The 26,542-nt window shown below is 40.0% G+C and overlaps 1 protein-coding gene across 3 annotated transcripts in view; it reads left to right on the top strand.

Moving 5' to 3' along the window:
• Positions 1-26,542, top strand: part of LIFR (LIF receptor subunit alpha) — an 81,563-nt gene that overhangs the window by 14,296 nt on the left and 40,725 nt on the right. For 2 of the 3 annotated variants that reach the window (XM_079915673.1, XM_079915674.1), the window contains 4 exons: positions 15,393-15,553; positions 17,215-17,329; positions 19,860-19,996; positions 26,037-26,200. In XM_079915673.1, coding sequence (XP_079771799.1) covers positions 15,412-15,553; positions 17,215-17,329; positions 19,860-19,996; positions 26,037-26,200 — 558 coding nt within the window. In that variant the 5' untranslated portion in view covers positions 15,393-15,411. Of the gene's footprint in view, positions 1-14,146; positions 14,401-15,392; positions 15,554-17,214; positions 17,330-19,859; positions 19,997-26,036; positions 26,201-26,542 lie in introns of those variants that run through there. The other variant, XM_079915675.1, reaches the window with a different exon arrangement.

The following is a 26,542-nucleotide window of genomic DNA, read 5'->3' as shown; positions in this document are numbered from 1 at the left end:
AGAATCAGTATTTTGAAAATGACTATATTACCCAAAGCAATCTACAGATTCAGTGCAATCCCTATCAAATTACCAATGGCGGTTTTTACAGAACTAGAACAAAAAATCTTCAAATTTGTATGGAGACACAAAAGACACCGAATAGCTAAAGCAGTCTGGAGGGAAAAAAACAGAGCTGGAGGAATCAGACTCCCTGACTTCAGACTATACTACAAAGCTACAATAATCAAGACAATATGGTACTGGCACAAAAACAGAAACATAGATCAATGGAACAGGATAGAAAGCCCAGAGATAAACCCACGCACCTATGGTCAACTAATCTATGACAAAGGAGGCAAGGATATACAATGGAGAAAAGACAGTCTCTTCAATAAATGGTGCTGGGAAAACTGGAGAGCTACATGTAAAAGAATGAAATTAGAACACTCACTAACACCATACACAAAAATAAACTCAAAATGGATTACAGACTTAAATGTAAGACCGGACACTATAAAACTCTTAGAGGAAAACATAGGAAGAACAAACACTCTGACATAAATCACAGCAAGATCTTTTTTTGATCCACCTTCTAGAGTAATGGAACTAAAAACAAAAGTAAACAAATGGGACCTAATGACACTTCAAAGCTTTTCCATAGCAAAGGAAAGCATAAACAAGACAAAAAGACAACCCTCAGAATGGGAGAAAATATTTGCAAACGAATCAATGGACAAAGAATTAATCTCCAAAATATATAAACAGCTCATGCAACTCAATAGTAGAAAAACAAACAACCCAATCCAAAAATGGTCAGAAGACCTAAATAGACATTTCTCCAAAGAGGACATACAGATGGCCAAGAAGCACATGGAAAGCTGCTCAACATCACTAATTAGTAGAGAAATGCAAATCAAAACTACAATGAGATATCACCTCACAGCAGTCAGAATGGGTATCATCAGAAATTCTACAAACAACAAATGCTGGAGAGGGTGTGGAGAACAGGGAACCCTCTTGCACTGTTGGTGGGAATGTAAATTGATACAGATACTATGGAGAACAGTATGCAGGTTCCTTAAAAAACTAAAAATAGAATTACCATATGATCCAGCAATCCCACTACTGGGCACGTACCCAGAGAAAACCATAATTCAAGAGGACACATGCACTGCAGCACTATTTATGATAGCCAGGACATGGAAGCAACCTAAATGCCCATCGAAGGACGAATGGATAAAGAAGAGGTGCTACATATATACAATGGAATATCACTCAGCCATAAAAAGGAATGAAGTTGGGTCATTTGTAGAGACGTGGCTGGATCTAGAGACTGTCATACTGAGTGAAGTAAGTCAGAAAGAGGAAAATAAATATCGTATATTAACACATATATGTGGAACCTAGAAAAATGGCACAGATGAACCGGTTTGCAGGGCAGAAATTGAGACACAGATGTAGAGAACAAACATATGGACACCAAGGGGGAAAGCGGCAGGGGGTCAGGATGGTGGTGTGATGAATTGGGGGATTGGGATTGACATGTATACACTGATGTGTATCAAATGGATAACTAATGAGAACCTGCTGTATTATTAAAAAACCAAAAACAACAATAACAACAAAAAAAACATTAATGAAACACTAAGGACACTATGAACCAAGAAAGTTTGGGATATAAATTAGAGGACAGATCAAGTGCTTAGGGATTCCAGTATCATATTTTAGTCTGCCTTGTGCATGCAGGAGAATAATACTGAAATTCAACCTTTGCTATGTTATAAGAATCTAGCTTATGTTTTTCTGAATGTCCTAGGAATTTTTTGTACACTGTCATCCAGATTTTTTGTTTTCGGGATCCTGACATTCCTCTCTGTCAGTTTTGGTCATCATTCCGGCGAGGACTTCCCTGTTCATTCAAGAGCCTGTTCCTTATCAACTTCAGCATGTCATAACAAATTGGAGCACATCACTCAGGTGCTTAAAACCCTTTGAAGGCCCCTGCTGCTCCAGCATCAAGTCCCTGCTCTGCCTGGTAGACCAGGCCCTTCCAGTGGCCACCAGTGGGCTGCCTCCATGCCCTCCACAGTACAGCTGAAGACCGGTGGCTCCCCAAACTTCCTCACTCCCACAGGCCTCAGGCCTCTCCTCAAACCACAGCTCCAGGGAATGGCTCTTTCCACCCACCAACACTCTCCACTTGCCAACGCTTCCCATCTTTCAGAGGCCCCTGGAAGCCCCACCCCACCGAAGAGGGACATCTATCCACTCATGTCTCACCTCAGCTCTGCTATAATAGGAGTGACTTCAACAGCCTTCAAGAAATGTCAACAAGTGTCTATCAGACAAATGAACTTGTTTCTTCCTTCTATCACAAGGGTGAAATTATAGTAAAGAAACGACCTGAAGAACATTCCTTCTTGTTCAGAAACATGTCAAGAGATTTTTAACATGAAAAAAAGCATGATTAAAGGTCACCTTCAAAAAGAACCAGGAACAGCTCCATTCCCCAGTCCACACTTCCCCACACTCTCTACTATCAAGGGTTATCTTTTTTTTTTTAATTTTAATCTCTTCCAACTGCTAGCCATAAATCTCATTTCCTTGCTTACATAATCAAAATACATTTTCATGTTTATTGGTGATTTACAATGCTTTACACTGCTCATTCTGTCTTTTGTCTACCTTTTAAATTAGGCATTAATCTGTTCCTTACTGCTCAATTAGAAAGAAATATCACAATGTGCATATTAACTGTGTTATATACATTGCAAATATATTTCCCAGTTTGTTCTCTTACTTTCTAGCGAAGTCTCTGTTTGACTTTCATTAAGTCATATTTCTCAATTTTGTCCTTTATGGTTTCCGACCATAAACTTTTCTCATGTGAATATTTTATAAATTGTCACCTATATTGTCTTCAAGTACAATTAAGCCTTTTAACATTTTAAGGTTTAATCCATATAAAATTAATTCTGGTGAACAATATGAGTCAGGGGCCCAGCTTTCCCCTCTTCCCACCAAATGCTACCACTTGTCCCAACACTTTTTATTAAATAACACAATCCTTCCTCCACTGACTTGAGATGCCATTGGGACCCCATTACTTCTCAACATCCTTGGTGGAACTCCTTTAACCCACTGCTCCTTCACCCCACATTCCTTCACTGAACAGCATCCTCTACTTTTGTGGCTTTAACCATCACTTATAACTGATGACTTCTAAATACGTATTTCCAGGTATCTTCCCAGTTACTGTTTAACCATCTACTGGACAATTCCTTACTTACCTGCACAAATCCACTCAAATGAGGTCCTTCAGGAATGACAAAATATACAATTTTTTAATTTGTTTATTATTTTATTTTATCCAGCAGGTTCTCATTAGTTACCCATTTTATACATATTCATGTATACATGTCAATCCCAATCTCCCAATTCATCACACCACCAAACCCCCACCCCTGCCATTTCCCCCCGCTGGTATCCATATGTTTGTTCTCTACATCTGTGTCTCAATTTCTGCCCTGCAAACCGGTTCATCTGTGCCATTTTTCTAGGTTCCACATACATGTGTTAATATACGATATTTATTTTCCTCTTTCTGACTTACTTCACTCAGTATGACAGTCTCTAGATCCAGCCACGTCTCTACGAATGACCCAACTTCGTTCCTTTTTATGGCTGAGTGATATTCCATTGTATATATGTAGCACATCTTCTTTATCCATTCGTCCTTCGATGGGCATTTAGGTTGCTTCCATGTCCTGGCTATTGTAAATAGTGCTGCAATGAACATTGGGTGCATGTGTCTTTTTGAATTATGGTTTTCTCTGGGTATATGTCCAGTAGTGGGATTGCAGGATCATATGGTAATTCTATTTTTAGTTTTTTAAGGAACCTCCATACTGTTCTCCATAGTATCTGTATCAATTTACATTCCCACCAAGTGCAAGAGGGTTCCCTCTTCGTCACACCCTCTCCAGCATTTGTTGTTTGTAGATTTTCTGATGATGCCCATTCTTCCTGGTGTGAAGTGATATCTCATGTAGTTTTGATTTGCATTTCTCTACTAATTAGTGATGTTGAGCAGCTTTCCATGTGCTTCTTGGCCATCTGTATGTCCTCTTTGGAGAAATGTCTATTTAGGTCTTCTGACCATTTTTGGATTGGGTTGTTTGTTTTTCTAGTATTGAACTGCATGAGCTGTTTATATACTTTGGAGATTAATCCTTTGTCCATTGATTTGTTTGCAAGTATTTTTCCCATTCTGAGGGTTCTCTTTTTGTCTTGTTTATGCTTTCCTTTGCTGTGGAAAAGCTTTGAAATGCCATTAGGGCCCATTTGTTTACTTTTGTTTTTATTTCCATTACTCTAGGAGGTGGATCAAAAAAGATCTCGCTGTGATTTATGTCAAAGAGTGTTCTTCCTATGTTTTCCTCTAAGAGTTTTATAGTGTCCGGTCTTACATTTAGGTCTGTAATCCATTTTGAGTATATTTTTGTGTATGGTGTTAGTGAGTGTTCTAATTTCATTCTTTTACATATAGCGCTCCAGTTTTCCCGGCACCACTTATTGAAGAGACTGTCTTTTCTCCATTGTATATCCTTGCCTCCTTTGTCATAGATTAGTTGACCATAGGTGCGTAGGTTTAATCTCTGGGCTTTCTATCCTGTTCCATTGATCTATGTTTCTGTTTTTGTGCCAGTACCATATTGTCTTGATTATTGTAGCTTTGTAGGATAGTCTGAAGTCAGGGAGTCTGATTCCTCCAGCTCTGTTTTTTTCCCTCCAGACTGCTTTAGCTATTCGGTGTCTTTTATGTCTCCATACAAATTTGAAGATTTTTTGTTCTAGTTCTGTAAAAACTGCCATTGGTAATTTCATAGGGATTGCACTGAATCTGTAGATTGCTTTGGGTAATATAGTCATTTTCACAATATTGATTCTTCCAATCCAAGAACATGGTATATCTCTCCATCTGTTGGTTTCATCTTTAATTTCTTTCATCAGTGTCTTATAGTTTTCCGCATACAGGTCTTTTGTCTCCCTAGGTAGGTTTATTCCTAGGTATTTATTCTTTTTATTGCAGTGGTAAATGGGAGTGTTTCCTTAATATCTCTTTCAGATTTTTCATCATTAATGTATACGAATGCAAGAGATTTCTGTGCATTAATTTTGTATCCTGCAAATTTATCAAATTCATTGATTAGCCCTAGTAGTGTTCTGGTAACATCTTTAGGATTTTTGATGTATAGTATCATGTCATCAGCAAACAGAGATAGTTTTACTTCTTCTTTTCCAATATGTATTCCTTTTATTTCTTTTTCTTCTCTGATTGCTGTGGCTAGGACTTCCAAAACTATGTTGAATAATAGTGGTGAGAGTGGACATCCTTGTCTTGTTCCTGATCGTAGAAGAAATGCATTCAGTGTTTCACCATTGAGAATGATGTCTGCTGTGTGTTTGTCATATATGGCCTTCATTATATTGAGGTAGTTTCCCTCTATGCCCACTTTCTGGAGAGTATTTATCATAAATGGGTGTTGAATTTTGTCAAAAGCTTTTTCTGCATCTATTGAGATGATCATATGGTTTTTATTCTTCAATTTGTTAATATGGTGTATCACATTGATTGATTTGCGTATATTGAAGAATCCTTGCATCCCTGGGAGAAATCCCACTTGATCATGGTATATGATCCTTTTAATGTGTTGTTGGATTCTGTTTGCTTGTATTTTGTTGAGGATTTTTGCATCTATATTCATCAATGATATTGGTCTGTAATTTTCTTTTTTTGTAGTATCTTTCTCTGGTTTTGCTATCAGGGTGATGGTGGCCTCATAGAATGAGTTTAGGAGTGTTCCTTTCTCTGCAATTTTTTGGAAGAGTTTGAGAAGGATGGGTGTTAGCTCTTCTCTAAATGTTTGAGAGAATTCACCTGTGAAGCCATCTGGTCCTGGACTTTTGTTTGTTGGAAGATTTTTAATCACAGTTTCAATTTCATTACTTGTGATTGGTCTGTTCATATTTTCTGTTTCTTCCTGCTTCAGTCTTGGAAGATTATACCTTTCTAAGAATTTGTCCATTTCTTCCAGGTTGTCCATGTTATTGGCATAGAGTTGCCTGTAGTAGTCTCTTAGGATGTTTTGTATTTCTGTGGTGTCTGTTGTAACTTCTCCTTTTTCATTTCTAATTTTATTGATTTGAGTCCTCTCCCTCTTTTTCTTGATGAATCTGGCTAATGGTTTATCAATTTTGTTTATCTTCTCAAAGAACCAGTTTTTAGTTTTATTGATCTTTGCTACTGTTTTCTTTGTTTCTATTTCATTTATTTCTGCTCTGATCTTTATGAGTTCTTTCCTTCTGCTAACTTTGGGTTTTGCTTGTTCTTTTTTCTGTAGTTTCTTTAGGTGTAAGATTAGATTGTTTATTTGAGATGTTTGTTGTGTCTTGAGGTAGGCTTGTATTGTTATAAACTTCCCTCTTAGAACTGCTTTTGCTGCATCCCATAGGTTTTGGATCATCGTGTTTTCATTGTCATTTGTCTCTAGGTACTTTTTGATTTCCTCTTTGATTTCTTCAGTGATCTCTTGGTTATTTAGTAATGTATCGTTTAGCCTCCATGTGTTTGTTTTTTTTATGTCTTTTTCCCTATAATTGATTTCTAATGTCATAGTGTTGTGGTCAGAGAAGATGCTCAATATGATTTCAGTTTTTTTAAGTTTACTGAGGCTTGATATGTGACCCAAGATATGATCTCTCCTGGAGAATGTTTCGTGTGCACTTGAGAAGAAAGTGTAATCTGCTGTTTCTAGATGGAATGTCCTATAAATATCAATTAAATCTATCTGGTCTGTTGTTTCATTTAAAGCTTCTGTTTCCTTATTTATTTTCGTTTGGGGTGATCTGTCCATTGTTGTAAGTGAGGTGTTGAAGTCCCCCACTATTATTGTGTTACTGTCAATTTCCGCTTTTATAGCTCTTAGCAGTTGCTTTATGTATTGAGGTGCTCCTATGTTGGGGGCATATATATTTATAATTGTTACATCTTCTTCTTGGATTGATCCCTTGGTCATTATGTAGTGTCCTTCCTTGTCTCTTGCAACATTTTTTATTTTAAAGTCTGTTTTATCTGAGTATTACTTCTGCAGCTTTCCTTTGATTTCCATTTGCATGGAATACCTTTTTCCACCCTCTCACTTTCACTCTGTATGTTTCCCTAGGTCTGAAGTGGGTGTCTTGTAGACAGCATATATATGGGTCTTGTTTTTGTATCCATTCAGCAAGCCTGTGTCTTTTGGTTGGAGCATTTAATCCATTCATGTTTAAGGTAATTATCGATATATATGTTCCTATTACCCTTTTCTTAATTGTTTTGGGTTTGTTTTTGTAGGTCCTTTTCTTCTCTTGTGTTTCCTACTTAGAGAAGTTTCTTTAGCATTTGCTGTAGAGCTGGTTTCGTGGTGCTGACTTCTCTTAGCTTTTGCTTGTCTGTAAAGCTTTTGATTTCTCCTTCGAATCTGAATGAGATCCTTGCTGGGTAGAGTTATCTTGGTTGTAGGTTCTTCCCTTTCATCACTTTAAGTATATCATGCCACTCCCTTCTGGGTTGTAGCGTTTCTGCTGAGAAATCAGGTGTTAACCTTATGGGAATTCCCTTGTTTGTTATTTGTCATTTTTCCCTTCCTGCCTTCAATAATTTTTCTTTGTCTTTAATTTTTACCAATTTGATTACTATGTGTCTCGGAGTGTGTTTCTCCTTGGGTTTATCCTGTATGGGACTCTCTGGCCTTCCTGAACTTGGGTGGCTGTTTCCTTTCCCATGTTAGGGAAGTTTTTGACTATAATCTCTTCAAATATTTTCTCTGGTCCCTTCTCTCTTTCTTCTTCTGGGACCCCTATAATGAGAATGTTGTTGCGTTTATGTTGTCCCGGAGGTCTCTTAGGCTGTCTTCATTTCTTTTCGTTCTTTTTTCTTTATTCTGTTCCGCATCAGTGAATTCCACCACTCTGTCTTCCAGGTCACTTATCCATTCTTCTGCCTCAGTTATTCTGCTGTTGTTTCCTTTTAGTGTAATTTTCATTTCAGTTATTGTATTGTTCATCTCTCTTTGCTTGTTCTTTAATTTTTCTAGGTGTTTGTTAAACATTTCTTGCATCTTCTCAATCTTTCTCTGCATTTTTTTCCAAGGTCCTGGATCATCTTCACTATCATTATTCTGAATTTGTTTTCTGGAAGTTTGCCTATCTCCACTTCATTTAGTTGTTTTTCTGGAGTTTTGTCTTGTTCCTTCATCTGGTACATAGCCTTCTGCCTTTTCATCTCGTCTATCTTTCTGTGAATGTGGTTTTAGTTCCACAGGCTGCAGGATTGTAGTTCTTCTTGTTTCTGCTGTCTGCCCTTTCTCATTAATGTTCTTATAGTACCCCCAGGTCAAAAGAAGTAACCTAACAGTTCTTTTTATGAAGTAGTAGGTCCAGTCAAATTAATGAGTATTTATGACCTGACACTTTAGTAGCAGTGTGAGAAAATAATGCGTATCAACGTAAAGGAAATAATATCTTTATTTTATTCTTAAGAAGCCACGTATATGTTCCTGTTTGGGTACTGCACAGCTTCTCACACCTTGGAAACAGATTGGGCACTGCCACTCTTGTTTCCACCTCTACATTGATTTTTGGTTGGTACTTGTGTTTTATCACAGCATCCAGCAAGCCTTCCCTGCCACTTCACAAAGATATGACGTCATTGAGAGGAATGTGGCATGACCTAGTGTTGAAACCAAACTACCTTTAGCTATGGGTTTGCATAGTGTTGGATAGATGTCACTGTGTTTCCTCTGAAATTTTAAAATATGCTATGGTACCCCAGTTCATTTGCTTCTGTGCCTTGTGGCACCTTAGTGCACGGTTTGGGAATTACAGCTCGAACTTAGCTTCCCAGTGTTGGCAGTACTTGGGTTAGTGGTGAAGCCTGGCAGTCACAGCATAGTGTGCAGACATATACATATTCATTTACATCTTGGTGTTCACTCACCTGTCAGCCAGCTTGAGCTTCGAGTGCTGAGGACCAGGATCTGTACTTGGACACTGATGGGGTGCGGGGAAGGGGGAAGTGCCTTACAGTGAACAGGGAGACAGCATTTCCTCTTAAGGAGCTTATAGTCTGTTGGAGGAATTACAGAATTGGAAAGAGATCAGCAAACTTTCTAGTAGGGGCCAGGTCGTCAGTATTTTAGGTTTGCTGACCTTGCAGTCTCTGGGGAATCTGTTCAGTCCCAACATGAGGATGTGAAAGCAGCCTTGGGCAGTATGTAAACAAATGGGTGTGGCTCTGTTCTAGTAAAACTTTATTTACAAAAGCAGAGGTGGGTCGAATCTGGCCCACAGGTCACAGTTTGTGCAACCTCTGTAATAGAGATGTAATTAAAGTGTCCTGGAAGCAGAAGAAGGAGCATCAGAGCTTTGGGGAACGGGAGGGTATCACAAAGGTGATAATGAGCTCTTCCTGACTCCCACCAGCAGTCTCCCAGGTGAATTGAGGAGAGGGTGGCAGAAAGGAGTACAGAGGGAACTCCAGGCAGAAGGGAAAACGTGCAAATGTAAAGAGTCATGAAGGGGTCCAGCAGCTTGGAGAATGGAATCAATTTTAGTGTAACCTGGAATGAGATTGGAGGGGAGGCACAGGGCTTCTTTCCTGGGTTAAAAGTTTCATGGATCATTTTTCTCATTTTTGGTTTTCTGCCTCATTTTGTTGGTGAATCATGTCCTCTAGTAGTCTCCAGAGAATGGCTGCAAGGAAGAAATATCTTTGGAGATCTGGCATGTCTTTATAAAATGTATTTTATTCTCTCACTTAATTAATAGTTTGAGTATAGAAGTCAAGCGTGAAAGTGATTTTCACTTGGCTTTTGGAAGACGTTCTCTTTAGCTTTCAGTGCTAAGAAGTCTGTGTTTTCCTCTCCTCCCTGCCTCCCCTCTCCTCCCCCAGAGTGTTTACTGACCACACACCCAGTATCTCCTGTACACCCGTGGCCCGCTCTGGAGATAGTGCCGTCACCTTCCCCGTGTGACAGTAGAGGGTTCGTGGGGCTCACAGGGCAGTCGCAGAGTCCTGGCTCAGGGAGCTGCTCCCACGTTGCGCTCATTCCTGGGCCCTGGGTGGGACCTCCCCCTCCCCCTCCCTGGAAGCTTTTCAGAGCTTCTTTTACACAGTTATTATGGGTGCTGTACTGTGGAAGGAGTCTTTTTAAATTCATTGTGCTGGGTACTTGGTGGCATCTTTGAGGACTAGATTTTTTCAGTTGAATATGGATTCTGTCTATGTTCTTGTTATTGCAGTTGTCTCTTAATCGGTCTCCTTTAAACACCACTTCCTTCAAGCTTCCCTCTTCCTTCAAACCTTTACGTCTCCCTACACAGTCTGGTCTCCATCTGCCTTCCCAAACTGAGCTTTCCAGTCCGGCCAGGTTGGGGTTTTCCATAGGTACATCTCTCATTTTACTTAAATCCCCACACTTCACTTTAATAATACAATAGAGTCTACCTACCTGCAACGTTTCTGTTCCTGGAGAGCATTCCTCAGAGGGCAGTGCTTGAGGAACTTAAGCTCTTGTGAGTAGGAGGATAGGAGTGGGGAGTGGAATTAGGAGAGTGGTTGCTGGTCAGAGTTTTTTTAATGATTTTTATGTTCCCTAACAGGAAACAGTGAGGGAAAAAAAAAAGGGACACTATGGAGGTGGGACTCGGCAGTAGGACACTGTCTGCTTTCCCACCTGGTTGCTCGGGGTGACCACCCAGGCACCTCCTCTCCTATAGGCTCAGCGAACTACTTGCACATTTATTTTGCTGTGCTGTGATTAAGCAGCTTTTCTCCTTCCAGTGTTTCATTCCTTTGTGTGTTAATGGCAAGGGAGTTACCTCACTGTGGCGACAAGAATAGAGGCTCGGAATGAAGATGCTTTGGGTCGTCTTTGCTCACCCCTCCGTGCCTGAGCAGGTGTTTCTCAAGCCCCCTTCCAGGCCGGAGTAGATTCTCACCAGCAGAACGCGCTCACTCACTCTCTGTCATGTTCCTGCTCCCTCTCTGCCCACCTGTCTCCCCTCCACCCCCCGAAAAGAGAAAACAAGCGTAACAACTAAACAAAATACAGCAGGACTGCAGCTTCTGGCGCTCCTCTGCCTTCAGCTTCACTTTTCTCCACTCTTTTTTCTAACTACTGTATCCTCAGCAGAAAAGTCCAGAACCTCACGTAGCCTAGAGGCAGAACTGTCAAAGCCGATGAGAAAGCAAACAGAGCACCTGTGTGCCCACTTTCAAGGGAGGGACCACGCTTATGTGGTTGGTGGCTGAGCCCCGGCCGCTCAGACGCCTAAGACAGAGGGCAGGATACACGCAAAGACACAAGAACTAACAAGCAGAAGACAGATTTTTTTCTTTGTGTTCAACAATTTTATACGTTGGTTCTGCATGATCAGTTTTCCAAAACTGAAGGATTTATTGACATTTTTGAATCCTTTAAAATAATTACATTGAGCAGGATACGAACCTGGTAGCCCTTGGGCAGGATGCAGCCTGAAGGCGTATTCTGTTTGGCCTTTAGAATGTATAAAAATATGAGTTAGTTGCTTATGTTTACAGATTTGAGTATTTCATGTAAAATCCCAGATTTCTACCTAGTCTTGAAAAAGGAAAATCTGGCAAAGCAAGGCCCATTGCTGCCACCTTTAGAGCAGGTGGCTGTCCCCACCAAGGACACAGGGCTCTGGTTGGCACCTGCCTGAGTAGTTTCTTCCCTGTCTCACCCCTTTAGAAATTTACATTTGCATTCTTCTGATGTCAAAAGACAGCTACTCTAATTTTGAAAATTAGCTCCTGAAATTTGATAAAAATGTGCTTTCCTCTAAAGAATAAGCCATTGGTGGGAAAAAAGTAAGTTCTGACAATGCATCTATCAGGAGGGAGCAGGGACAAGTTTTATGGGTCCCTGCTTTCCTGGAGGTGCACGGGAGGGCTCTGTTCATGTATTGTTCCGGCCTCAAATAAGTCCATTTGATAGAGGAGTCAGATCTATTACAAGCATAATATAATATGGCCTAATGACTTGCTCAAAGTTTTCTGTGTAAATGTTATGACAAGAAAGTCCTCTTTATCATCTTGCCTGTTTTTAGGTAAGCTGGCCTTGGCGACAGTGCCACTGATTGTTCTGTTCCCAAGCACCCCACCCTGACCCTCGCAGACCTGCTCAGTCATGTCCCTCATGGGTGGGGCTGGCACTGTTGGCACAGTGCTGCTGGCACTGCTGACCTTGTGCTTGTGCCTGCCAACAGGAACAGAATATCCCAACGTAACTTGGGGAGGTCTCTCCTAGGTACTCTGGGCAGAGCTTGCCTCCATGCCACTCCGGTTGAGGCTGAAGCTGGGGAGGTTGGCGGGGGGTGGATTAAGTGATCCGCACTCAGTCACACCGCTAATTAGTAACGGAGCCAGGATGAGAGCCTTAGTCCACAGTACCCAGTCCCGAGCTCATCCTCAGCTGCCCTCATCCCCCGCCTGCCACTTCATGGGACACACTCCTCTTTTCTAGACAACTGTAAACTTGTAGTGAGGGATTGTCTCATTTCAAGATAATGTTTAGACAGTCAGTGAATATGGTTTCTGATTATTTTGGTCACGGTTTGGTCTCCTTTATTAAGTTATTCCTGTACACGCCACGTAATTCTATAACTTTAGCAATTGGCATTTTAGACTTTCCATGAATACATTTTCATTTTAATAAGTAAGCTCTGTGAAACTGTGATTGACTAGGAAATTATTCATCCAGAAAATAATTGTGAACACTTTTGAAATGTATGCTTGTGCCTCGTGTATGTTTGGTCATGATCATTTGTGCTATTGGGATTCACTTCCCAGGTTTGTGACAGTGCTCAGCAGTAGCCAGGCAGCCATCTTGCTGTTTGCTTTCACTAAGAAGCATGTTTCTTGAATCCTCCTGTGGGGTTCCAGTTATCTAGATGTTCGACCACCTTTCCTTTTTCAAGTTCCTGTTTCTCATATCTCTTCTCACATTTTCTATTTCTGTCTTTTGTGTATTCTGAAAGATTACTCAATGTTTTATCTGTCATTAGAAATCTTTTACTATCAGTCAGTGTATGTAATGTGTAAGAGTTATTTTTATTTCTGATTATTCCTTTTTCATTGCATCCTCTTCTTGTTTTTATGACTGTGCCATGCCCGCTCAGAGAGTACTATTTAGAGGTGATTTTCTTTTTGTTTTTCTTTTTTACTTTTCCTATTTCTCACATTATCCCTATTTCCTCTGGGAGTAATCTTTATTTTCCTTTTGGTGATCCTGTTTATCCTGAATTTCCCTTCAATGATTTAGGCTTTCTTGTATGTTTTATGATCCTTAGTTGTCTATTCCAATATAAAAATGAGGCAATATTAGGTCTGACAAGGAGTTTTCAGCACATTCGGAGGACTTGTTGTCTGGCAAGCTTCATTCAACAACAGTGGATGCGAACATCATTACTCGGAGGAATCCCTCAGGGTCAGGTGTGGAAGGCTTTCCTCTTTGACACCCATGTCTTTGTTAGCTGCTCTGTGTCCTCAACAATTCTTTTATGTTCTGTAGGAGAACATTTCTGTTGGGAGTGGGGTGTAGGAGCGTGTCAGAGTTGACTTCTATAAACAAATCTTGGAATCCTTGAGCTTCAGCCCATGAATCACTGCATCTTCCTTCACGCACGCACAGAGGATTTAAGTGGCACCATATCCATCCAGTATTGTTTTTCCACCAAATCTAGTAGTCATGTTTGCCTTCTCTCTTCTCCCTATACCTCATGTAATACACAAAGTACACTTACAGCACGTATATGTTGTTGGCACTATTCCAAGTGCTTTGCATATATTTACTCATTTAATCTTCACAACAAACTTATGAGAAAAATACAGTTATCATCCCTGCTTTACAGATGGGGAAACCAAGGCACAGAGCGGTTAAGGTTACACAGTAGGTGCAAAAGCTGCAATTCAGAGCCTGTGTTTTTAACCACCACTCTGTCCTGCCTATAATGGATTGATAAGACCCTCCATCTCTTGTACAGATCCTGAATCTGACCACCTATCACCACCTCCACTCTTGAAAACCTTAGCAGAGGGTCCTCACCACTGATTATTTCCTTTGGACTCCGGTTCCTCTGCCTCTCTTCTCCCCTAGAGTCCGTTCTCCATGTAGCAGCTAGAGAAATCTTCCCAAAGTACAGATCGGTTCATGGATCTCCCCTGATTAAAACACTCCAGCGGCTGCTGCTCATCTCGACCTGTTAAAGCCCTTATCCTTTTGATGACCAAAGGCCCTCTGTGGCCTGGCCAGCCCACCTCCTGTCAGCCCCTCTTCCTGACCTTTGAACCTGGTAAGCTGTCCTTGTCTTAGGTCCTTGTATTTGCTCTTGCTACTCTTTCCCTGATCTTACCATGTCAGTCTTCTCATCAGTCAGATCCCAGCTCAGATGCTAGACCTTCACTCACACACTGTCATGCACATTGATTTACTCGAGTTTTTAAAGTTCGTATCAGGACCTTACTTGTTTATGTATGTGTCTCTAGAACTAACGTCTAAGCTCCTTGAGGGCAGGGACTTCGTCTAGCTCGGTGTTGCACCTTTGGTGCCTGGAGCAGGGCCTGGCACTCGCCAGGCTGATGGGTATGTTGGGCTGACCAATGCTTCGCTCCGCTGAAGCCCCTCCCTACCACCCGCCAGATGCAGTCACCGCTCGTCTGCGCGCTCTCAGTTTTCAACAGAAATGTGTTGAAATCTCTCGTCTACTGATAGTCCCTTCCCCGTTATAGTTGTTGAAGTGTTTGTTACACTTTAGTCATTTGTATGTCATTGTCAATATTTTTGTCACATCTACAATCCCCCATATGTGATTAATGACCCTAATTTTTTCTTTAAACTATTTAAATTTATGTAAAATAGAAACAATATCACAGTGTACATGGAAAAGAAAACCAACATTACTTGTCATGAAGAAGTGACTATAAAAGTTAATATATACTAATTAAAATTAAAAATGCCATCTCACATATCACTTAAAATTGTCAAAACCTCAGTTTTATGCACTGCTTTTCTATACTCTAGCAGTACTGGAGTGTTGATAAAATGTGCTCAGTTACAATCTTGAATTTGAAGCCTATCCTGACCCTATAATGGATCCCGGAGCAACAGCTGTGTCCGATTGTCACATCTCCTAAAGCCAGGGTAGCTGAGTCTGGTGTCTCCATGGCTTTAATGTGCAGCATGTTTTGGTATTTGTCAGTATCCATTTTCAGTGTTGATGTGCACAGGATAAGGAGTGTCCTTGGACCAGTTTGAACACCATTTGAAATTCTTCTCCTCATGCAGAACTGACTACATTGCACAGATGATGGACATTTCCTTATGTTTGAAACGACCATCCCGGATGGGGGACAGTAAAAGAATGAGGATGACTTCAAATTTCCAGTGGCTCTTATTAACAGTTCTTCTTCTATATTTAATGAATCAAGTAAACAGCCAGAAAAGAAGTAAGTGCATCAGAGTCAGAGAAAATGAACTGATTGCAATGTCATTACTGTTTTGCTTAAGAAACGATCTTGAGACTTTATTGAACGCTTCAGGTTGTGGTTAAAATCCATTTCTATGTCATTTTTTTTTCATGTACTTCTAGTTTCTTTTAAAAAGGCCCATAAAGATAGATCTAAGTATTCTTTCCCCATTAAAAAATTAAGGTATAACTTATATACAGTAAAATTCACCCTTTTAGGATAAAGTTCTGTGAGTTTTGACAGATGCATACAGACATGTATCCACCTGCACAGTCAAGATACAGACCAGTCCGTCATTCCAGAAAATGCCCCTGCTCCTCTGCTGACAGCCCGCCATCCCCACATCCAGCCAGCACTCGTCTATTTTCTGTCTGTAATTTTGCCTTTCAGAATGTCACATAAATTAAATCCAGATATCTGCTTTAAGAAATATATGATTTGTTTTCATTTTATTTAAAAACGTTAAGAATGTTTGTAGGTGTTATCTAGCTTACTCTATAAAGAGCATTTTCATCCTTCTGCCTCTGAGTTTAGTTTTTATATTATTTCCATAATTAAAGAGATCTTCTCTTTTCCCCCCAAATTACTACTAAATAACTTTATTATGATTACTAATGATTTCTAATGTGTTTCTAATGTTTTTGTTTTCTGTCTTACATAAATAGCTTTATAATTCATTGCTGTAGTGAATATGATACCAATCACCTGTAAAAATTAAAGAAAAAACCTTTTTAATAGACATTTATATAGAGAATTTGAGATAGAATACCTTTTTCACACTCTTAATTGCTTTTCCCCTCCCTCCCTCTTTTCCTTCCTTCCTTTTGTTCTCTCTCTTTCCCTCCCTCAAGTCCTCTCCTTTCTTTCTTTTCACTGTCTTTTTAGAATGACAGTTTTTCATTGTATAGTGCTTATGTATTCCATGATCTAATGTTATTTTATAGATTTGAGTAAATACTATTAGGACTGTAATCTTCTGAATTATTTGTTACTTTTCAGTTGTTTAGGCCTGCACAAAATATATATTTTTCAGAGACTCATGTGAGTTTATTACTGTTTATGTGATGTGCTTCATAAAAATCTAAAGATTGGCTATGAGATTTCTGTGTAGGTGGCAGTCTGGTAACAAGCTGTGAAGCACTAGTAGTTAGGAGTGCTTAGAAGCTGTGTTTGTGGCATAGGAGGTACATAGTTTTTACTTAAAGTCTTAGAGTTTTGTTTTGTTTTTTAAATTTTACTTTTTTGCAAATGGGGTCACTGGAGACTAAAATTCTCCCAGGCGCTCTCTTGGTCCCTTCATTGAATCCATATAGCCACTCCCTCTATTTATCTTAGTTGTCTGGAAGTGGAATTTTTGAGAGAGGCCTAACCCCTAAGTGGTCTAGTGGTTGACCCACTTTCATCAGTTTACTCACTAGCTTTTTTAAACCAAAGCTACAAAAAGAAATATAAAACCAGTCACCTCCTGTGACTGCAGGTTCATCTCTGCATAAAGAACATGGGCCTTCTGCAGACACATATGCTTGTACTTATGGCTGGGGACGGTTTCACTTGTTGACTTTTACAGTGCAGTTAAATTAATAAGCATTTTGTGTGCGTGTGCGTGTGCGTATGTGTGTGTTTTGTTTCTCCTTCTCCAGGGACTCCTCGTGATTTGAAGTGTATAACTAACAATTTACAAGTGTGGGACTGCTCTTGGAGAGCACCCTCTGGAGCAGGCCATGGTGCTGCTTATGAAGTTTGCTTTGAAAACGGGTAATGGAAATACTTTGGTTAATTTATAGTTATAATCTGAAGGTTCTTTGTCTTTAATTTTAGAATATAAAGATTTTATTCTGGAAATTTTTAAAAGAAATTTTAAATCTTAGCTCTCTATTTTCTAAAAATCTGAATCTTAACTTCAGTCAGGATGGAAACAAACCCTTCTCCTGGCCACAACTTTGATTCTTTTATCATGTGAATGTTGAGTATGGGAAACACTTCTCATGGGCTGTGGGTTCTGATCGTCTGTGGGGAAGTTTTACTGGTCTATCCTAAACCAGTGCCTACCTGTATCAATGAAGTTCAAGTTTGACTCTGCCTAACAGAAAATGTCAGTAATAGACAGGCACTTACTGTCATGTGAAAGGTCTGGAGTAGGCAGTTCAAGGCCAACGTGGGTGCACATGGCCATGAGAGGCCCAGGTTCCTCTTTTTCATGCTACTCAGCCATTTTGAGGGTGTGATCTCTTGCTTCAAGATGATGCTTCAGGAGTGGCTGTCATGTCTGCCTTCCAGAAAGCAGGAAGGAAATGGTTTGCTTTAGGAAGACTTCTAAGAAGTCCTGTACAACACCTCTGCTTACATCTCATTGGCAGAACTTAGTGCAGTGGCTAAACTTATTTGCATAAGAGGCTAGGTGATGTGTTCTCATAGCTGATGGCAATGTACTCGGATAAACCTGGGGCAGTGTTACTAAGGAAAGGGGGGAAGTGGACATTAGGAGGCAAGTGGTAGGTTCCGTCACACTGCCTTACCCTCTCAGGTAATCTTGGAGTGGCTGCAAGTCCCGGAGCTTGGAGTGGAAGCCTTCGGGCTGTCTGGAAGTCAGAGCACTCTCCTTGCTCCTCCCTAATCCCGGCAGGGCTCTGAGTTGTTTAGCAACGCCAGAGAAGTTCAGTGCAGAGCTCCAAGCACCAGTGTGCTGATAAGTGGTCCTAATGTAAATTGACATAAATGTGGATTTAAATACACTCAGATTTTTTTCCCAGTCAGTGTACATTTGTTGAACATTAGTCTAAGTGTGATGGTAATTTATCAGCCAGGACGAGCTTGGTTTTATTGCAGAAACAACCCTTGAATCTTATGTCCTTATTTTCTGCAGTGAAAATAAAGGATTACTCCTGCTTGTGTTTTGTGTCTATCTTGAGGTCAGCTGGCATCTCTGCCCCTTTTCCCTCCCTCAGGGCCACAGGGCCTCAGGGCCAGGCCAGGGGGCCCTCATCTCCCAGTGCACCAGGACGGGAGGGGAGCAGAGCCTGCCTGGCTTTTAGAGCCTCAGGGCCACAGGCCAGGGGGCCCTCATCTCCCAGTGCACCAGGACGGGAGGGGAGCAGAGCCTGCCTGGCTTTTAGAGCCTTCCTGGCTTTTAGAAACTGACTTTCACTCACTTTCTCTACAACTAATATCACATGGCCGTGCCTTGTGTCAGAGGAGCAGGGAAATGCAATCCTCCTGTGAATCCAGAAAGGGAGAATCCGAAAAATCTGGTAAATAGCACTACTGACCACTGCAGAATCCACAGAGAAGAAGTTATCCGGGCTCCAGGAGTTCACGAGAAGCAGAGCATAATGAGACTGTGGATTAAGCGCTGATGCTAATTGTCTGTGATGGTCTGAGGGAGCATTGACTAAGGAGTGTGAGGTCCAGAGAGGCTGTCAGAAGCGTGGTGGTGGAGTAGGAATACTCAGTTTTCTCAGCAGAAACAGGACAGAAAGCCATTCCAACCTGAGAGAATATTGGGTACAATGGTATCAATGTATGAAAAAGGATGATTTAGAGAATTCGGGTGGTTTTCTGTTGCTGGCACGTAAAGAAACCACACACGTGAGGTTAGCCGACCCTTTCAAGTCCTCAGTCCTAAATTCACTTAGGAATGTGAAGAGGCCTGTGCGGGGCAGGGCGGTGATGCAGGAGACACCCAAAGTCCTTTTGCTTGAATTAAAACTTTACGGGAAATTAGAAATGTATGTGAATAACGAAGCGTGTAAACATGCCCTATAAAGATACAGAGGGCCGTGGAACCACAGAAGAAAAACTCACTTTTGTCTGAGAGGTAATGGGTGGGAACTAGAAGCACTTTGAAAGCGGAGCTGATGAGAACATGAGAACGTTTTGTACGAGTGAACCGTGAGGCAAAACAGAGGAGCAGACAAGCTGGTTGAAGTCTCAGTGATGGGGACCCTGTAGTGGTCGGTCCAGAAGGGGACTGTGGGGGGGCAGGGTGTGTGCAAAGGCAGGGTTGGGCGGGGTTTGAAGGCCATGCTAAAGCCCTAAGTTTCTTGATAGAATCGTCTCTGCTTACTCTCTTGACTTTCTGATACAGTCTGGTTATTTTTCCTACCACCACATTGATGGACTTACCATTTACCTCGCTTTTTTTCAGTCTTAAAATGCGATGTAACCTGTCATATCTTTGTATACAAAAGAACAAAGTATTTTCCACTGAATTTTGTGTTAATCAAGTTTTTATGAAAATTGCGCTCCATTTTATCTGCTAATTAAAATTTGATTTCTTATATTGCAGGTCCCATTCTTGTTATCGATTGGAGAAAAATATTAAAATCCCAGCTCTTTTACCTGGTGATCATGAAATAACAATAAACCCTTTACATGATTTTGGAAGTTTTATAAGTAAATTCACACTAAATGAAAAAAATGTTTGTAAGTATTTGAAAAGAAAATTGATTTGAAAATAACTCAGAATGGTGCCTTTGTTAGTATTGTGCTGCTTTATAATTGACAGGAATTTACCATTCTTTTATATATTTTGTTAAACTAATATTCTCATTTACCCTGCGACCATACTTCCAATTGTGGAGCATAGCCAAGATCAAGATGGAAGCAAACTCTTCCTCTGGTCAGTCAAATAGACGTCACACAAGTTAAGGTCCTTCCCACGGTTGGTTTCTCTTCTCCTACCCCTCTACTTCGTTGATTCCTGCATGCCTTTCAGAATTCCTCAGCCATCCTTAGGAAATAGTCTTTGACCATCCCCTCCCAGAGGAGACCCCATTCCTTTCTTAACATTCCTTTAGGCAGTCTGTATTTCTCTTTTGTGGTATTTCTCACAATTGCATAAATAATTTATTATATAATTAGGTGCTTCCTGTGTATTTCCTCTACAAGAAAACAGGTTCCCTGAGGGCAGAGACTTTGTCTTCTACACCTAGTGTCTAGTCCAGTGCCTTGCACGTAGCAGGCATTTTTTATAGATGTGTTGACCGAATGCCTAGGACATATGCTACAAGCTGGGTGGAAGCATGAAATAAATCCAGGCTCTTGGAGATGGAAATTTTGCCATGCAATGAGACCTTAAAAACTCCAGTGGTCTTGACTCTCTTAATGGTGGGGTAGGCAGGTTTGTTGCCTTCTGACAACTATTATGGGATGGCATCATAATGATATTACAGTGAGTCTTATAAGGATGACTTATTTTGAAGCAAGGGAAAGAAAATATAAGCAACTTGGTGATCTCTCCAATTTTACAGGCAAGGTGCATGTTTGGAGTGGTCTGTGTCTGACATAGCACAGATTTTGAAAGGATAATAGCAAAGCATGCTGTCCAGGAACTTAGAACCGGTCTCATTTTCTGGCTGAAGTATTGTCTGGGTAAAGTGCTACATAGGGCTGTTTTCAAGATAGAGAAGAGCCATGTTTGTTATTTTCTTTCTGTAGTTGTATGTGAGATACATGTGAGATGGTTTTGTGCAGATCAGCCATGATCCCAATACCCGGGAAGAAATATTGTTAATACTTACATGTGTTCTCTATGTGTGTGTGTGTGTGTGTGTGTATAAACAGTAAAGTTTATATTACTTTATTATAGGCTTATCAGAAGATATAGATTTTCAAGTTATTATGTAAATAAATCTACATTATAGCTGCCTAGTATTCCATTGAATGGAGGTACCATAATTACTTTGTCATTGATTTTTTTTAGCAAATTGTATTTTATTTTATTTTTAGCAAATTATATATTTTATTAAAATTTTTTTTACTTATACTATTTTATTATAATCAATTACCACATCGTTTTAAATAGAAGCCTTGTTAAAATTGAACTAGATTGATGTCTTTTTTTTTTCAGTTATACATATACATGTATCTATTCTTTTAAAAATTCTTTTCCCATTTAGGTTGTTGCATAATATTGAGCAGAGTTCCCTGTGCTATACAGTAGGTCATCCTACTGTTGGTTATCCATTTAAAATACAGCAGTGTGTACCTGTCAATTTCAAACCGGGGCGGGGCGGGGGGCGGGAAGTGTGGGGGGAGGGATAGCTAGGGAGTTTGGGATTGTCATTGATTATTAACATTGAGATTTTTATTTCTAGTCTTTCAGCATTATTACCAATGCTTTAATGAACATTTTTTGCACATATATGTTGCTGAATTTGTGTGATGATTTTCTTAGGCTAAATTTCCTAGAATTGGGAATGCTACATTAAAGACATCCGCTTTTTATGACTCTTGATGTCCGCTACCAGTTGCTCCCCCCACATTTTGAATCTTTTTGCATTCCCACAGACATCATATTAGAGCATGCCTGCTTGTCTGCATCCTTGCCAGGACTGGGTATTGTCTGTCTGTCTTAGATTTGCGCTTTCAATCTGATGGCCCCCAAATTATAGCGCTGTTGTTTTTATATTTCTGTGATTACTTTTTAAAATTATCATTTTTATTCTTTTCTGAACTATTTATATCCTTTGTAAATTTTCTCTCATGTTGAAATTCATCTTTTTCCTCGTTAGTTCACAAGAGCTTTCTGTATAGTATGGTTATTACTTCTGTCCTATTTGCTACAAATACTTTTGCAAGTTTAAAATTTAAACTTTGTGGTGTTTTTTTCATACCACCGATTTTCATTTTTATATAATAGAATCTCTTGATATTTTTCTTCATGAGTTTTTGGTTTTGTTATCATGCTTAAATCTTTCATCCATCTGGAATTATTTTGTACTAAGGTATGAGGGAATCTAACTTAATTTTATTCCAGATTTTCAAAAATTTCCCCAGGACTCTGTCAGAGAGCCAGTTTGTGCTGTCTGCTTTTTCAGTAGGGATTGCGAAGGTTCTGTCTGGGAAGCTACTTGAAGATAAGTGTCAGAATTCGAAAGGCAAATCAGGACAGACTCTAGGTGACTTACTGGATTAATAGTTCACTGTTTTTGCATAGCATGTAATTTGTTGACAGCATTTTTAATAATAATGGGCCTCATTGTGATTTGAATATTAGATTAACAGTATCCCAACACTAAGATATTACTACTGCTACTCAAATAAGAAAATACTGATAAGAAAATGAAAAGCAAATTAGATGAATATAAGAGAGGGAGGTGGGTCCATCAGCAAACCTTTGAACACCTGTCATATGCAAGAGATGCTGTGAAATGATAGTGGAGCTGTGCATTAGAAGATTTGGGTTCTTTGGCAGTTTGCTACTAAATAAAAGTATGAGAAAGTAAGTTTTCTTTAAATCTTAAGATGCTTTCAAAAGTATACGTATAAAGCAAAGAAGATGTTTAACACATATACATATATCTAATAAGCTTCTTTTTTTTAATTTTATTTATTTTTGGCTGTGTTGGGTCTTTGTTGCTGCACGTGGGCTTTCTCTAGTTGTGGCAAGCGGGGGCTACTCTTTGTTGCGGTGCACAGGCTTCTCTTGTTGTGGAGCACGGGCTCTAGGTGCGCAGGCTTCAGTAGTTGCAGCATGCGGGCTCAGTAGTTGTGGCATGCAGGCTTCTAGAGCACGCAGACTTCAGTAGTTGTGACACACGGTCTCAGTAGTTGTGGCTCACGGGCTCTAGAGTGCAGGCTCAGTAGTTGTGGTGCATGGGCTTAGTTGCTCCGCAGCATCTGGGATCTTCCCGGACCAGGGATTGAACCTATGTCCCCTGCATTGGCAGGCGGATTCTTAACCACCGTGCCACTGGGAAAGTCCCCTCTAATAAGCTTCTAATTGACAAGGGAAAGCACAAAAATAAGTCTTTGTAAGATTTTTAATCTCTAAGTTTCTTAAAATAACCTAAAAATTTGCATCTGTATGAGGCAGAATAAATAACGTGGATCCTATAAAAGAGCTGGGAAAGCTCCCATCTTCTGATGTTCTAAGGCAGAAGGGGCATGGAGGTTATGGGTAAAGATAAACCAGCTTTATTTAAAAAATAAACAAGACTGATGAAATTTTTTCTAGCTGCAAAGTTTGTAGTTTCTAGAAAGCAAGCTAACATTGTCCTCAAGTGTATTTTAGCTGGAGAAAAATGCAGATGACAGTTCGTGGGAGCTTAGGGGAACTTCCCTGGCATACAGTGAAGAAGTATACTATGAAGTCGTGAAAAAACTGTGTTTAATCTTTTTGTAATTATGGCTGTTACTGTCTTTAGCTGGAAATATCAGGTATGACTTGGGTTTTGAAGAATAGCCCACTGCTATTTAGATAAAATGTTAATTATGTGTACTTTTCAGGGAGGGAAGCATTTTAATAGATGAGTGTTGCCTTAATAAAGTACTCTCATGTTTAATAATTTTAAGTTACTACGTTGTGACATCTTGGAACATTTGAAGGATCCGTGTTCTTGGCAGCCTCTGCTCTGTGTGGTTGCCCTGCCACCTTGAACTTGTCCCTCCTGGCACTGAATCAGCTTGTTACTCCTCATTTGCTCCTTCTTTTTTAAAAGCAGTTTCCCACTTAAACTTCTCGTGTAAAGCATCCTCCACTGTCCTTATGTAGCTGAGTAACTGTTGACTGCTGCATATTTTAGGCTTTAATCCACATGTTCTGTTTCCTGTGTGACCCTAAACATTTTACGTAAATCCAGTGTAGAGCACTGTGATCAGTACATTTTAAGTAAGTTTAGTAAAAACTTATTTTTAAGTTCCAAGACTAAGTTATATTACACATAATTGATATTATATTGGTCTGCTTTGCCCTTTTTGTTCTTCAGAACATTCAGCCACCCTCTCTGTCAGCTCCCGCAGCTGTGCTGGAAGTGACTTTACTTAATGGTCCTTGAACTTCGTGGGGCAGCACTAGGATAGATGTGGGCCCTGAGAGCCTGTGACTCTGGATTTCTTTCAACTTACCTTCACCTTACTGTCATTTGAGGAGAGCACAGGCAAGAAAGAGCCCTTCATACCAGAAAGCCTGAATTTCATAGAACAGAACAGGCTCATACCTTGTGTGTTTTCCACTGATCCCCACATTTTTCATTAATATACTCATTCCCTACAGGTAGGAAGACTTGAAGATTTTGAAGAATACCTTACTCTTTCGGCTACCTTTTTGTTTTGTTTTTTTTAAGTTTACCAGTTTCTCCCTGTGAGAGGCTCTATCCTTGAGCATGGTTTTTCTCTTTACCTTTTGTACTACAGCTTCAGAGCCTACTGCCCTGCCAGCCTTCTTTCTCAGGAATTGACGGTACCCTCACCAGCATCAAAAGACCACCAGTGGTCTTTTCTCAGCCTTCCTCTCTGAACTCTGTTTTCCTGGGCCTGGACGACAACCCATTTCTTTTGATTTCAGTGATGCCAGATTTTCTCTGGTTTCCTTCTGCTTCTATGTCATTCCCTCTCGGGATTCTTGCTGGGGTCTCTGGCTCCTTGAAGGTGTGACTGTCACTAGCTCTCAAACAAGCTTTGGCTGTTTTGTGTCGGTGTGTTATGTTCATTTCTGAGCTGCACTCAGCGAGTTCCTCTTGAGTCTGTGTGCACTCTCTGATTGGTCCCCATTCTCACTTACTGTCTGCACGTCCCCCCTCCATTGATGGTCTTTTTTTCCCCAACACTTAGTCATCCATGGCCAGACTCCCACATCTCTTCACAATTGTCCCTGGTTCCTTTTGCCTTTCTTCCTGCTTTCTGGGCTAGTGACTTGAAGAAATCTTAGATGTTTTCATGTCTTGGTTATTACTAATCCTTCATTTCTTTGACCCAGTCATTTCTTTGAAATGCCCATTAGATTTTGTCCTTTCTTTTCCATATATGGCATCCTGAGCCACATCCTTATTACTATAGCCAGGCTTTCTCCAGCTGTCTTCTGCTTTATCACCTTATCTCTTTCTCAATCACCTGCAGACCTGTTGCACACCACTGCAAACTAGCCTTTCTGAAGGACTTCCCAGATCCTGCCAAGTACTTCTTAGAACCTTGTTGGCTTCCTCAACTCAATGCTTTGGTCCCTACCACGGTCTTGCTGCTGTTTACTGCTGCCTATGCCAGTAGTAGCTCATTGCATCCTCAAGTGGGTAACTTTCCCTAGCATGCAGGCTGTGACTGGAGATGAGTGGGGAAGGGTGCAGAGAAAACAGATGGAAAGGTTTACCAAGGCCAGCTCTCCATAATCTATACAAAGGGAGCTTTTTCACTTCTCTCCAATGTTGTCTGCTTGGAGATTTCAGACCCAGTGACACTGGAGTGTTGTGGGAACTCAGTTGCTGTTTGTATTAGAAGATGTATTATGGATTTGAAACAGCGGGCTGGTAAATAATTTTCTCAGATTTGGCTGATGAACAGTTAGGAGCTGCTTATACAAATAAATACATATATTTATTCTCTTTTTTCAGTAGGAGGTGCAAGAATTTAATCCTTAATTGTTTTTTGATCAAGAAGTAGAGTTTAACATTAGTTGATTAATGGGATTATAATATGAAAAATAGTTACTTATTTGACTAAGTTTTATCTTTTGTTTCCTTTTTTTAAGCCTTCATTCCAGATGTTCCAGAGATCGTGGATTTGTCTGCTGATTTCTCAACTTCTACATTACACCTAAAGTGGAATGACAAGGGTTCTGTTTTTCCACATCACTCAAATGTCATCTGGGAAATCAAAGTTCTACGTAAAAAGAATATGGAAATCGTAAAATCAGTAAGTTTGAACAAAAATAGCTTTTTTCCTGTGACATTAAAGAACTGAATACTTTTTTATAATTTTAAAGTGGCAACAGTGAACCTTTAGATTATTAAAGAAGTAAATCAGATATCCTTTGGGGGTTCAGTAAAAACTGTATGCTATGCCTGAAAAACTCACTAAATTAATGAAATAATGTGTAACCATTATAAGAAGTTTAGGAAATTAAGGGAGAATTAATCCATGATTCTGCCACTTGAACATAGTAAACAATATCTTTGTGTATTCCTGTCAAACCTTTTTTATATGCATGTTTTTACATAAATGAAATTAAAAATATACATATAATTTAATTTACGT

This window comes from Stenella coeruleoalba, assembly GCF_951394435.1.
Source record: "Stenella coeruleoalba genome assembly, chromosome: 3".
Lineage (NCBI taxonomy): Eukaryota > Metazoa > Chordata > Mammalia > Artiodactyla > Delphinidae > Stenella > Stenella coeruleoalba.
Note: the sequence above shows the minus strand (reverse complement) of the source record. Positions and strands in the feature narration are given on the sequence as shown.